This window comes from Dermacentor silvarum, chromosome 2 (assembly GCF_013339745.2).
Source record: "Dermacentor silvarum isolate Dsil-2018 chromosome 2, BIME_Dsil_1.4, whole genome shotgun sequence".
Lineage (NCBI taxonomy): Eukaryota > Metazoa > Arthropoda > Arachnida > Ixodida > Ixodidae > Dermacentor > Dermacentor silvarum.
Window position 1 is genome coordinate 222094977 of NC_051155.1, and position 13361 is coordinate 222108337.

The following is a 13361-nucleotide window of genomic DNA, read 5'->3' on the forward strand; positions in this document are numbered from 1 at the left end:
GAAGTGCGTCTTATGGTCGATGCATGGCATATGCATCATACGAAGTCAGCCCTCGATTTTCTTCTATAAGGCATTGTTATGCCCAAACAGTTATCATTCACGAGTTCCCACACATGCCCATGATTGACTAGGTGGCGCTGCCTTCCCTTGAGCATGCACAGCTAAGTGTCTTCCTTCTTTTCCACCACTGTGCGACCTTTCATTTGATAGTTAACATTTCTGTTTTGACTCTTTTGTTCTTACTTGTGTCTGTGTTTACACGTCTGCCTTTCACTGACATGAATCTCTGCCAACTTGCTCAACTTTCAGTTGTTCTAAGCCTCCTGGCTGCGCAATAGCACGTCATATGTCACTTACACAGGAAATATATTTAGTTTCTTAGCAGGCCACCGTGAGAGGTAGAAAGTGTATAAGTACACATCACTCTACTACAGTGGCATAAAATGTGAAAAAGCAGCAGCGAAGCAATTATTCTTTCTCAAAATTACTGCTTTTAAATATGACCAGATGGCATGGCTGTGCTTTGTTTGCATCGATGGCCTCGTTGTGCAGTTTTACTAGTAGTGTGTTATATCTTCACTAACATCCAACACAGCCCTCATCTACTTGGGTAGGGAATGAGAGTGCTTTAATGAGCTTCACATTCCTTTTCACACAATTCCATTTAACTTGGACCATGGCCCAGAGCCTTTTGGTCGATGTGCCATGGATCACAGGTCGGCGTACTTACTCATGAGTACACTGACTCGTTCTCACTCCACACTCATCTCAGAGGGGCGAGATAGAAGGAGTGACAAAGGGTGTCAGTGAATGCGAGTGTGAACGAGAATGCATTAGGGTTAGCGTGAGCACGAACGAAAGTCAGTGGCAGTGATTTTGAGAGGACGTAAGTATGAACATAAGTGACTGTCTGCAACTGTGAGTGGATGTATGTATTTGAGTGAGTGCTGGTGAGTGGGGGTGGATGGGTGTATGAGCGTGCGTAGAAGTGACTATAAATGCCTGTGAATGTCGGTGAGTATGAGTGGGCATGAGTGTGTCAATGAGTACAGACGAGTGTGAGTGCACACGGGTGCGAGTGTGTACACAGCCTGCGAAAACATTGATGAGTGCGGACTGAATATCCACCTATTGTGCCAACTCTATGCCGTGGATGCTTTGGCGGGACAAAGCTGCTTTCATTAAATTCCATACATCTTAAATTATGTTCAGGTCTGGGGATTGCAACATTCACGCAAGAACCATGACACCACAGTTTTGCAGCAGCCTTCATTCTTTTTTTAGGTGTGTATTGGCTGCCTATGTTGGCCACAGCGTTGGTCAATGCTAAGTGCTGTGGCACCATCTGCTGGGTGGAAATCGACACACTTTCTCACCTTGATGTCATCTCTATAGGTCTAGCAGCATCAAAACAAACAGCTGATCTCAATTGCAACAAAACATTGCTTATGCTTTGAACTCAGCTTGAGGTGAGATTAAGCAATGGCTGATCTTGCCATTTATTTCTTGCTGTCATGACGGAGAGCAAGTAATACGCGCAAAGTAATATCGAGGCAGGCAGCCTGGACACTGCCATGTTATTACGCAATCACATTAACTGTCAGGAGCCATTCCAACAAACTGACCAGAGCTTGATAAACTCCACGCTGGCACAGTCCTGGCAGCCAGTATGGATAATAATAACGGTAAGATGGTAATGCTACGATAAAACTCTATTATTGTTGTTTCTGTTACAGTTGGAAGCCATGCTGCTTCGTTGTGCCATGTCAGAAACCAAGCCCGGGCTGCTTCAGTCCCTGCTGTCCTGCTGCCCACCAAATACAGTGGACAAGCAACCCACAGATATCTATTCAGATGCCATCTTGCTAGCTTCAGAACAGCTCAGGTTAGTGATTATAATGCATGACTTCTGCTTGGTGTTGTATAAATGCAGGCTGTTGTGCTCTATGGCGTTGGAATTGGAATATTGAAGGCTGTGCTTTAATGTGTGTGGAAGATCTCCAGAATTAAGTTTTGTAATTTCATTTGCTAGTTAATTTGGGTGAGAAAATGTTAATGCAATTTAGCTAGGCTATAGTACAGTTAACTTACTGCAGCAGACATAAAAAAGAAAGTAATGTATGCATTCAGGCAATTTGGTACTGCATAGCTTCAATCACAGCCTCTTTTTTTATATATGTGTTAAAAGTAGTAGCTTTGAAAGAGGAAGGTTTATTTGCTAAAGGCACGTATATAGAGCAGCTTTTTCATATTGTTATGGCATGCATGGAGCAGCTGCTTGAGGTATCCATTGCCACATCAATTGCCATGTTCATTGTGCCAGTGATGACAGTGCCTTCTTGCCTCTCCTCTGTGACCTGCTTGTTTTTTTTACTTAGCTTTCTGCAAGAACACCCATCTGTGGGCTTTTTTAAATGCAGGCAGAACACAAGGGGAGTCACATCAGCGAGATGATAGCACAACACAGGATTGATCAGCTTGTGTTTGATGATTAATTTGCAGTACAGCCGAACCCAGATATATCGAATCTGAAGGGGACCACAAAAAAAGTTCGATATATAGGTAATTCGATATATAAAATAAAAATTTTATACAAACATTTTGAGGGGATTTTACTGCTGTTTGTTATACACAATACTTTGTTATATGTGGATTCGATATACCGGGTTCGACTGTACACAACAGGACAAAGACGCAAATATACATACAATGCTGTATGTATGTTTGAGCATTGTATGTATATTTGCATCTCACTTTGTCCTGTTGTCGTGCACTCCAAGTTATTCATCTCGAACCATATAATCCAACAGTCTGTATCCAGTATTTGATGAGGGTCCTAAACAGTCCTGTATTTGATGTGGGTTTATGGAACATAGACTTTACGTTTTCGGAACCTACATGTGGTTTTTACTGCCGTTCATTCACTATGAAAGAATCGCTAGACTGTTGCACTTTTTTTCCTGTACTGTTCAAGCATGGAACCTCAAAAATTTTAGGAGGCTGATCGCGGCCTCCTAACTTTCTCAGAACTTGTTTGGCGTACTTGATGCATTACTACACCTACATGTAGTGTATGTCAGAAGGTGCCCTCTTAAGTACTAAACGAGCGTGTGTGTTGTGCTTTTCGTTTTCACTCAGAAACCCAGAAAAGAAATTGCATGAAGTGTTCGACGTGATGACGCCTGAGGAAGTTTTGGAACGTATCCTTCGCCAGGTGCTTGAAGAAAGGCAAGTACTATGCCTGCCAGGAATGACAAGAGTTGGCAAGGGAAAGGGTGGCAGCACAGGTTCAAAGTCTTTGAGGTGGCACTTTATTTCAATGCAGATCCAACAGTACCTTTTGTGCCAACATTTCATGTGTCAGAGAGGGCCTCTAAAAAGGGCTTGAACATCATAAACAGGCGTGCTTTGTAGGAAAGGTAAATGGTCGGAGTCATTTTGCTGGAAGCTGTTACCAGTACACATTCGCAGTTATAATATTGATGAACCCTGTTGCCCTAATGCTAATAGCATGTTCAAATAGGTACCCTATTTATTTGAATCTAAGCCAACAATAATTTGATAGGTTCGCTTCTAGCTGGTTTACTTCTACTGCACGCTTACTTGCCCCAGTAACAAGGTCACAAGAATAACTTGTCGGAAGTAGCACTCTCGTGTGTGTGTCTTTTTTATGTCTGTGTCCTGGTTGTACTTCTTTAGTCGTCCTTATGGAATACTAACGTGGCCAAACTGCCACCCTTGTCACCTTACTGAAATGTTGGCTCCAGGCTTCCCTTTGTTGATCATTTCAAGTCTCCATAGTCGTGCAACTCCTTTGTCTCGCTTTTGTCAATGGCAACAAGAAATTCTTGGGGGTGGCACTGATTGGCAGTGAGCATTATCATTGGATGAACACAGCATGGTGCCACTTGCTATCTTGACAACGGAGAGGATGATGACACCCAGAAACTTTTTATCAGTTTTTTAAGGGTGTTTTTTCTTCTTTGCAGTGAAGACATGTTTGTCGGTGACATGGTCCTCGACTTGCTGCGCCCCTTCTGCCTGGACAGTAGTGTTGCAATTCATGTGCGCCTCAAGGTGCTGGAGATACTCGAGAAGGTAGGTACTGATACCGAACTTTCATTGCCACATAATAATGGCAGCTGTGTTGAAACTTATTTTCTTCTCTTTCATTTTTAATGCATTAGCATTAAGAGTGTCAAAGGGGAAAAAGAGGTAGAGAGGGAATGAGAGAGCTTAAAAAAGCGCATGCTCATGTGCGTGCATGTGTGTGTGTGGCAACTGACGGTGGTCTGCTCGTTTTTGATGACATAATGACTCCAGGAATAAATAATAGATAATGTTCAATATATTTCTTTCAAAATATTTTCATTGTTTTTTATCACTGTTTCCTAAGAGTGTTCAATATAACCCTCTTCTGGCTTAATAATTGACTAAATTCCGCTTCTATAACAACTGTATGCTCAGATCAGATGGTGCACGTCGATGTTGGCTAGGGCTTTCACAGTAGCAGTCCACAGCAGCACAATATCAGATAGAATTTTAATGATTGTATGACTGTTTGTTGGTCTCCTTCTCAGTAAAGCCCCTGTGCATAGCAGCATAGCAGGTTTAAATATTAGAAACTTGGACGCCACATTAAAGGTGTAGTGTCTACAGAAAATCGGACACTCTCGGGAAGTGCAGGGCCAGAGGGAAGAAGGAAATCCATTACTTAAAAATGGTGCCTAATGACCTCACACACCAAAATCCTGACGGTTCAATTTGCCACCTAAAGCTACATGGCAATGACCATCATTAGATTCTCAGGGTTTTTAGTCATGGTGGTCTCTACTAGCTGGAGAAACTAAACCGGCTGAATGCATCTGGCCACTAGCAGCATTCATTGCAATTTGTCACAAATGACAATTGGCCCTGAGCTCTTGTTCCACTGTGAAAACAAAGGATTTTGGCTGATGTGTGAAAATGTGGCGATCCTCTTAAGTCTCTGGGATGGGCATGCAAGGCGACTAGGACTGCATCTCCTTTGTCAGACCAGAAGCTACTGCTACCCTGGAATAACCAGCCGCGGTAGCTCAGTCAGCTAAGGTGTTTCGCTGCTCAGCACGAGATCACGGGGTCGAATCCCGGCCGTGGCGGCCGCATTACTATGGAGGCAAAATGCAAAAACGCCTGTGTGCTTGCGTTGTAGTGCAGATTAAAGAACCCCAGGTGGTCAAAATTAATCTGAAGCCCTCCACTATGGCGTGCCTCATAATCGAAACTGGTTCTGGCACGTAAAACCCCATAAAGAATACTACCCTGGAATAAATGGGCTAGATTGGTGGCAGAGGAGTTGGAAAAGACGAAGTGCCTCGATATGTAGATTGAAAATTTTAAAGTCTATGGCACTTTGAAACCACATCCTTAAATACCTTGTGCATGCTGTAGTGCTTGCTTTTAGTCTTTTGCTGTAGGGATTTTTACTTGGCTATATGTGATGAGCATCTACTGTGTGTGAATCAACCAAATTATTATTTTTTTTTTTTACATCCTATTGCATAGTTCTGTGATGTCAACTTGTTCTCTTCCTCTGTTATTCTAGCTCTACAAAAGCGTAAGCATTTGCTCAAAATTTTCATGTGCTTAATTAATCTTGAAATTATATGTTTATTTAGCTAACGTCACATTGCACTATAGGTTTTCCGAATAATTCATACTGCATGCTGTGTAATTTCTAGAATGTATCGCTGAGCACCGACGATGAGAATCTCCTGCTGCTCTTGCAAGTACAGACACTAATCTGGTCTGAGTGGCCGGACTATGAGGTGAGTGCAGCAAAGCTCCTACAGGTTACATTTGGAAAACTTCATCCCAGTCAAAACATTTTGATTGATTGATTGATTGATTGATTGATTGATTGATTGATTGATTGAGGAAGGAGGGAGTGAGTCAGTGAGTTATTGATTGCATGAATGAATGTTTTATTTTTCATGGGATGGCTCTCTGATTTAATAATAAAAAAAATTACCAACCCCTCCCCTACCGAAAAATGGGGGTAGGCAAAGCTTGTCCTGGGTGCACCTAAACTAACCATGATGTGATGGCTGCGATGGAGAGAACGACATCAGTGACGGTAGCCCACAGTCCGCCGTTGTCGCTTGCGTTCGGTGTCTCGAGTTTGCTCGGCAGCATTCTCCCGCCATTGCCGCTTGCGATTTCTCGAAATTAAATTGCTCCAAAATTAAATCTGTCTGTTACGTAAGACAATGAATGGCTCATACACCCTTAAGCAATGGCTCATACCCCCGTAAACGCTGCCTCATAAAGCAGCGTACTCTCAGTCCTAACTCCAGGCTGTCCAGAGGGCCTGCCAAAGGGCGGAGGACTACGGTCTTCCTGCCCCTACATGGACTCGGCCAGCGACTACTACGGACTTCCCACAGGGGGTCCCCACGTAGTTCCTCAGGACCAAATAAAGTTCATGTCTGTCTGTCCCCATTACGAAGACGGAAGGGAAGAAAATTCTATGCTGGAAGGATTAGGGGCAACACAGGTAACTGTGGAAGCAGATGACGACGAACACGGGAGCAGTGGCACGAGCACGTGCCGAGCATGAGCACCAGCGCAAACCGAGAGGTGCCATAGAGCCAGCTGTGGAAGAAAAAGACAATGCTCGAGCCAATGCTGATGATGATAGTTTTTTGCGTACACGGACACCACCGAAACCTGTGCCTTATAACAGTGGTATTCTGTGCCTTAACAATGATAGCTGAGCATGTCCTTAAAAGAGTTAATGAATGAATGAATTAATTAATTAATGTTGTATTCAGTTGAGTGGGAGAAACATATGCTTAGCTATCGCTTCCCGAGTTTGTGTGCATTGCACAATAACTAGCAAACCTAGCAGACTTTCTGGTCACTTCCACGTTCCAAACGTCAGAATATGTGCTGGCCATGCGTGTGGTTGAGAGACAATGTGTTGTCTGTTGTATCTCCTGAGAACAATACACTTTGTGCTTTCATCTTTTCTTGAAGCTTGACGAATGCACTGAACTGGATGGTGACACGAGGCAGGCCATGTTTGATGAACTCCTTCAACGCTGCAGCACTCTATCGGGCTTTGTGGTCCTCGGAAAGCTCCTTCAGTGCGGTGACCCCTGGATTCCACGTCAGAATTGTATGGAGACTCACCTTTGGTCTTTTTTTTTTATATTATGTTGCTTAATTCATTAGAATGTACAGTATAGACCACTTATAATGTAACCGCTTATAGTGCCGGACCAGATATAATAGTCTTTTCAGACTTCCGTTAATTTTCCCATAGTACTCTATGTATACGCGTATCGCTTATAGTGCAGTTGCGGGACACGAAATACCGGTTACAGTGCGGCTGCCTGGAAGTTCGGCAGTCAACCTAGACGGCAAACGCTCCCCTCAAGCCACAAATACCGTATTTACTCAAATCTAACGTGCACTTTTTTTCCGATAGAACAGGTCCAAAAATTGCGTGCGCGTTAGAATCGAGTACGACCCTAAATCTGCGTTACCATATAGCCGTCGGCATTTCAAGATGGCCGCCTTGCACGTGCGTCGAACTATAGCTACTCTTGAGCCTAGCTACCGTAGCTTCCTCCATGAGCTGCAGTACACGTGCTTAGGCAATAGTCTACTGTCTGTCTTTACGTTCTCTGCATCTGCTCTATCATCATGAAGTACGGAGTTCATCATGATGTCGCATTTAAAAGGAAAGTGATCATGTGTACGGAGACGGACGGAAATCGGGCCGCATCACAGGCGTTCTGAGAATCGGAAACTTGCTGTTCGGGACTGGCGCAAACAGAAGGAGAGGATTTTTGCCAGCAAATCAATGCAGCACGGTTTCAGTGGACTGAAGCAGGACGAAATCTGCGACGATCCACTTCGGCGATACAATCGCCTTGGCCCTATCTTGAAAGGAATCTGCGGCGAGGGGAAGTCCGCCGCACGCCGTGTTTTTGCCGCTTATAGGTCGCATTGAAGCGAGAGGTCATGATAGCACGAAGGTCAATTCACTCGCCACGCTTCGTTACTCGAGCGTTTTGACAGTTCGTTTCCGCAGTCAACGAGCGAGATGTGCTCATGTTTGCTTGTGCGCACGTGACACCGTGCTGGTTAATTTATTTAGTAAGCGAATACAGAACCTAGAGCACGGTGACAGCGACGGCAGAAATGCGCCTGGAGTGTCCATTACCGCAATAAAATATTTGTTTTGGTTATTGTGCGGTACCGCTTATAGTGCGGATATTCACGACTCCGGCGACTTACGTTATAAGCGGTCTACACTGTAGTTGTGAATCAAGCTTAAAATTTTTTTAACTAAAATGAATGCATTTAAAATCTTTCTTTCTCTTCTCAATCGCTAACTGGAATGCTCTGCCTGCTTATGTATTCACAATAACCGACTATAGATTCCTTTACATAACAGGTTTCATACATTGCACATGGTAATGGTTATGAGGCATCAAGCATTTCACGTAGCATCTCAAGCAGATTGTATTTTGTTCTTGGCTTTCAGGGTGCTGTATAGTATACACATGCTGCATTTACACACAGCTAAGCCTCGATTTACCAAAGCTGATTTTACAAAATTTTATATTTAACAAAGTGTTTTCGATTCCTCGACACATATTCATATACCCTAATGCATTGAAAAACCTTGAATCAACGAAATGAACTCTATGTATTGCCTTATTTAGTGAAGTTTTGGGAAGAAATGTGTGGTAAAGAACAACATCAGAGGAAATTTGTTGTTTTCAAAGTGCTTAGAAATTTATTCACACCCACACCTACAGTAAGCGCATTACCATGGTGGTTTGAGGTCGGCCATTTTACTTTTGTGCAACTGCCCATTGCAGTGTCCCAGCATTGCAAGCTCAGCATCGGTTCTACCAAATGGCACCACTTGCTCTGTTGTAGCCGAGTTGAAACATTTGTTTGTTGTCTTCCTAGTGCAGCCTTCTTAGTCTGGCAAAGCGTTACATAGGCAGTGATTACATCTGCTTTCCTCCTTTAATAAACACCATGTTCTTCGTGCATTTATTTTTTGGTTTAACAAAGTTCTCAGTTCAATAATTAATTTTTGGGTGCCATCAACTTCTTTAAATTGAGGTTTAACTGTATGTGGATGTATGTACACAACAGGTATTCTCGTAGCACTTTTGTTTTTCATATTTGGGCATGTGTGTACTGCTTCATTGTTTCTGTCTTGACTGCTTTGCTTGGCGTAAGTTATTTTGTCTCATTCTGTACAATGTGTTCACTTTTATTCCCACTCCTGCCTAATACTTAATGTGTAGGCCAGCTGTAAATGATAAATAAAAAAATTGCTGTAATTTAGTATTCTTGCTGGAGAAGGTTACTGTGTTTAAGCATAGAGGAGATTGCTGGTTAACCTGTTGCTTTTAATGTGCACCAGTCGTCTAATCACCAGAAACAACCACGATGAAGGCAATTTGTGGATGTGTGAACTTTCTGAGCGCTATTTTCACATTTCGTAGTTGTCAGGTTGTCAAAACTGGGATGAGCATGGGACAGGATAGGTCATAGAAAGATGACACTCAATGTTTGGCAGTTTTGTAAGACAATGTCTTTGTTATTTCTTTTTCTTTTCTTTCTCTTGATTCCCTTTGACATCGCTTTTCAGAGACCCAGAAAAGAATCCCTGGACTCGACTGATAGGCAATATGCTTTTGGTTTGTGATAAGACATCGGGCTTGGATGCAGCCGAAAGCCTGTTCTTAGCTGCCATCAAGAATTGTAACCTCAATTTAGAAGTGAGTGTGTGCCACATTGTTTATTGGAATGTTCTGGCATATTTTGTGTTAGTAGTGTGTGTGTTCACTTGCTCGAAAGCATTTGGTTCTCAAAACTATCTTCTTAATGTCTGTTTTTAATATTTTTTTATTTATTTATTGCAGTGTTGCCGCTATATTTTCTGCGAGTTCGAGAAGAAGAACAGCCTGATTCACATAGTTAGACCATTTCTTCAAACTGATTACTCACAGCTCCATAAGGATGCAGTTGCTTTCCTCAGGCATGTTGATAAGGTGAGAAAAATATCCATTTTTATTCTCATCAACACTCTCACCTGCGTAATCAGTAAGCAATATCAGTCTTCGTAATTTCCTAAAACATTGTGAGTGACCGAAGAACCCGTGGCAGCTCGTTGTAAAACCATTTGCATCTAGAAGAAGCAAGTCATGCAAGTAGACTGGCCTTGACACTTGTTTCCAGAGCTCCTCTACTACTAATTGTTACGTTGAACATGTGCTTCCTGATTTCTTGGCTGCCGCAGCCACGTTCTGAGGGGGGTCGAATGCAAAAACACTTGTGTACTTGAATTTAGGTACATGTCAAGGAACCCCAGGTGATCAGAATTAATCTGGAGCTCCCCATTTCAACCTCGCTCATAGTCAGCGAGTTGCTTTTGGACGTTCTCCCCTGCAATTTTATTTTATTTTATTGTTTACCATGAAGAAAATGAAGCAACTAACAGCAGGAGCAGCACTGGAAACTGGTGTTAAGGGTTGTCCGCTCACATGCTGAACTTGCCTATTACTATTCTTGAGTCGGTACTTTCATCAATTGAGAGTGGTACTTGCATTACAATTGGTACTTGCATTGGTACTTTCCTGAATCAGCCAGGAAAGCACTGATGCCTAATTGCACAGTTTTTAATGTAAACCACAAAAACATGATCTCTGTGTGAGATTTGAGCACTAAACAAGTGGCATTAGAATTAAAAAAGAAAAACTTTTTTTTTTTTTAATTAGACATGCAGCTTTATTGGTTGTCATTTTCTTGCTCTTTGTCAGACAGGCTGATATGCAGCATCACCTTCAACTTTAGGGTTGCTGATCAATCTGTCTCTCATCATGTGCACTTTTCTTGGCAATTCGTGACAGTTTGTCGCACCCATAACATTAAATTGCAGGAAAGGAATAAAATTCCAATTGCTTTTGCATTCGCTTTGTATTATAACAAAGTGGTTATTTTTCCCTGTAGTTTCTGAGTCTTCCTTTTTTTTTTTTTTTTCGTGCTCAACAGGTTTCGGAATGCGACTATGACGAAACTGTGTTGAACAGGATTTTGCAGCTGAGACTGCTTCCTGATGTGGTGTCAACGGCACTGTACCAGCCTGTCGTAGACCACCTGATTGCTAATCAAGGCTCTGCAGAGAAGCACTTCAGCATCGACGAAGCCACAAGGAGCCTTACCAATGCTAATATGCTGGCAGAAGCTGGCACACTATTGCTACAGTCGTCACGCACACACCCCGCTGTGTGCACCTTCAATGCAGCCGTGAATGCTGCGAGGCGGTGGCTTCGAGGGACGACCAGTGAACCCTAGTGAATTGTACATTTTGCTAGAAGCTATAGTTTATTCTTAAATATACATCGATATGCTGCGCACAGCAGTTATTTTATTTAACTCTTGTTGAGTGCTCCTCATTCTTGTATATTGCTGGTTATACTTCTTTATTTATTATCACTTTTTTTAGTTCATTTTCTTTAATTGTCTGACAGATAACGCTATTCCACCTTTTCGGATGAATTTATGGAAGAGGCAGAAATTGCTTGCATTTGAAATCTCAGTGTGTAGCTAATCAGATGGTCCACTAATTAACTTTCTGATTATGCACTTTAGGATACATGCAGCAGGGGCAAAATGGAATCCTAGCAATGATGAAATCTTGTCTGCTTAGAAGAAATTATAAGACTAGAACCATTTTTGACATACCCATACTTTAATATGTGCTGTAAGATACATTGGTGTGCCAGTTCAAATTTTCCCAAGAGCATCCCTCTAACAGTCGGGATGATCTTAACTGAAATACCGATGCATTTTGGTGTGAAGTAAGTACTTCACTTCTAATTAATGAATCTAATTAGCTACCTAGACATGGCAATCTATCGTGCAAGTAATCTCCACCTCTGCAGGTAATCCACCTGAACAGGCCAAATGGTGTTATGTGCTCCATGCGATTGCAAAAAATGCTGTCTGAATAAAAAAACAAGTTCATCTGGAAATGCTGGGTAATGAAGGTAACCCTCGCATCCACAAGCAGGCCTCAACTCTAACCTCTTTCTCTACTACGCCAAGTACAAGAAATCATCAGGATCAAAATTACAATTCTTTTATTGTGCATACAACAAAGCTTCACAAAACATCAACTCTTGATTGAAGTAGATGCTAAAATTCGGTAACACTCATTGGTAATTTCTTTAAAGAATGTTTGCTTTATAAATGCTCCTCCATTCCTCTGTCTTTGAGTGGCCGCTAAAAGTGCTTGGTTTCAAAATTCAAGCTTAGAAGCAGAGTAGGAATGTTGAAAGGGTGATTATTTCATACTAAGAACAGGGCTGACTTCAACTTTCTGGAGTGAAACTCAAAGGTAAAAATATATGGCCCACCAGAAAAAAAATAATCGTTTTAGTTTTCATATGAGTACCCAGTTCATGTGTTGTTTCTTCTTTTTCTTGTCTTATGCTGGCATCTATCTTTACCTTCGTCTATGATTTATCCTAGTTGGACGAGTTATTGTCAAACACTGGGCTTCATTTTTTGGAGACAAATTCGAATGCTCAGCGGAGGATAAGATTGTATGGAGGTTGTGCAATTGTGTCTAGGTACATTTGTTTACACCTTTCACAAAACAAGAAAAAATTAAGCTTCAAGAGTTCATCGACTTGGGCGTCGCCTACGGTTTTGGCCAGAGGAGCTCCCTGCGTGAAATCTCCAACGGGTTAAAACTCCTCAGGACCTGAATAAAGTTCTTGACTGACTGACAAGAGTTCATCAGGCAGAGACTGATGAACACTTGTACTATATCAGTACAATGATGCAGTGTCACCTCTATATAATTATTTAATACAATAGTTGCTGGCTACTGGGCTGCATGATGTCAGTGCAGTGTTGATCAAGGCTTCATACACACAAGGTACCTTATTGCATTCTTCACAGTTGCATTGGTTTTCGAATGTTGTTTTCATTGCCAACCCGCAAGAAAAAATTACATGCAGAATCTCCTGTGGGAGTTATTGAAATTATGTATAAGCATCATCCTGCTGTTTCGTCATCGTATGCTGCTGTGTTTGGTGTAATTGCAAGAAGCACTGCAAAAGAATCGTGAAACGGAGAAGCACAGTTGCAACACCAAAATGTTAACTGAGACCAGCATGATACGACAACGAAGAGTCGAGTAGTAGCAATGTTCACTCATGTTGGATGATGCCGCTGCTTCGTGCAAGATGAGCACTGGCCGATGCGTGCTGTAGTATGTGACATAATAGAATAGTGTCACTTTTGGTAGACCTCGTACGTAAACGTGGTCAATGACG

The 13361-nt window shown here is 42.2% G+C and overlaps 2 protein-coding genes across 3 annotated transcripts in view; both read left to right on the forward strand.

The window, feature by feature from the left end:
* LOC119442702 (NBAS subunit of NRZ tethering complex-like) overlaps window positions 1–11445 on the forward strand; it is a 91189-nt gene extending 79744 nt beyond the window's left edge. Inside the window, exons 50-57 of one of the 2 annotated variants that reach the window (XM_037707669.2) lie at window positions 1737–1885; window positions 3139–3228; window positions 3990–4098; window positions 5721–5807; window positions 7018–7159; window positions 9665–9794; window positions 9939–10067; window positions 11068–11445. In XM_037707669.2, coding sequence (XP_037563597.2) covers window positions 1737–1885; window positions 3139–3228; window positions 3990–4098; window positions 5721–5807; window positions 7018–7159; window positions 9665–9666 — 579 coding nt within the window. In that variant the 3' untranslated portion in view covers window positions 9667–9794; window positions 9939–10067; window positions 11068–11445. The remainder of the gene's footprint in view (window positions 1–1736; window positions 1886–3138; window positions 3229–3989; window positions 4099–5720; window positions 5808–7017; window positions 7160–9664; window positions 9795–9938; window positions 10068–11067) is intronic. The other variant, XM_049662325.1, reaches the window with a different exon arrangement.
* LOC125943582 (NBAS subunit of NRZ tethering complex-like) lies at window positions 9705–11370 on the forward strand. Its single transcript, XM_049663027.1, has 2 exons — window positions 9705–9794; window positions 11068–11370. The coding sequence occupies exons 1-2, from the start codon at window positions 9705–9707 to the stop codon at window positions 11368–11370; spliced, it is 393 nt and encodes a 130-aa protein (XP_049518984.1).
* Window positions 11446–13361: the final 1916 nt, after the last annotated feature.

What these genes read in the sequence shown, in the direction of transcription:
- LOC125943582 (XM_049663027.1), top strand. Translation starts at nt 9,705, where the DNA reads ATGCTTTTGGTTTGTGATAAGACATCGGGCTTGGATGCAGCCGAAAGC. An exon ending in ATTGTAACCTCAATTTAGAA is followed by an intron (nt 9,795 to 11,067) that starts GTGAGTGTGTGC and finishes CGTGCTCAACAG; the next exon opens with GTTTCGGAATGCGACTATGA.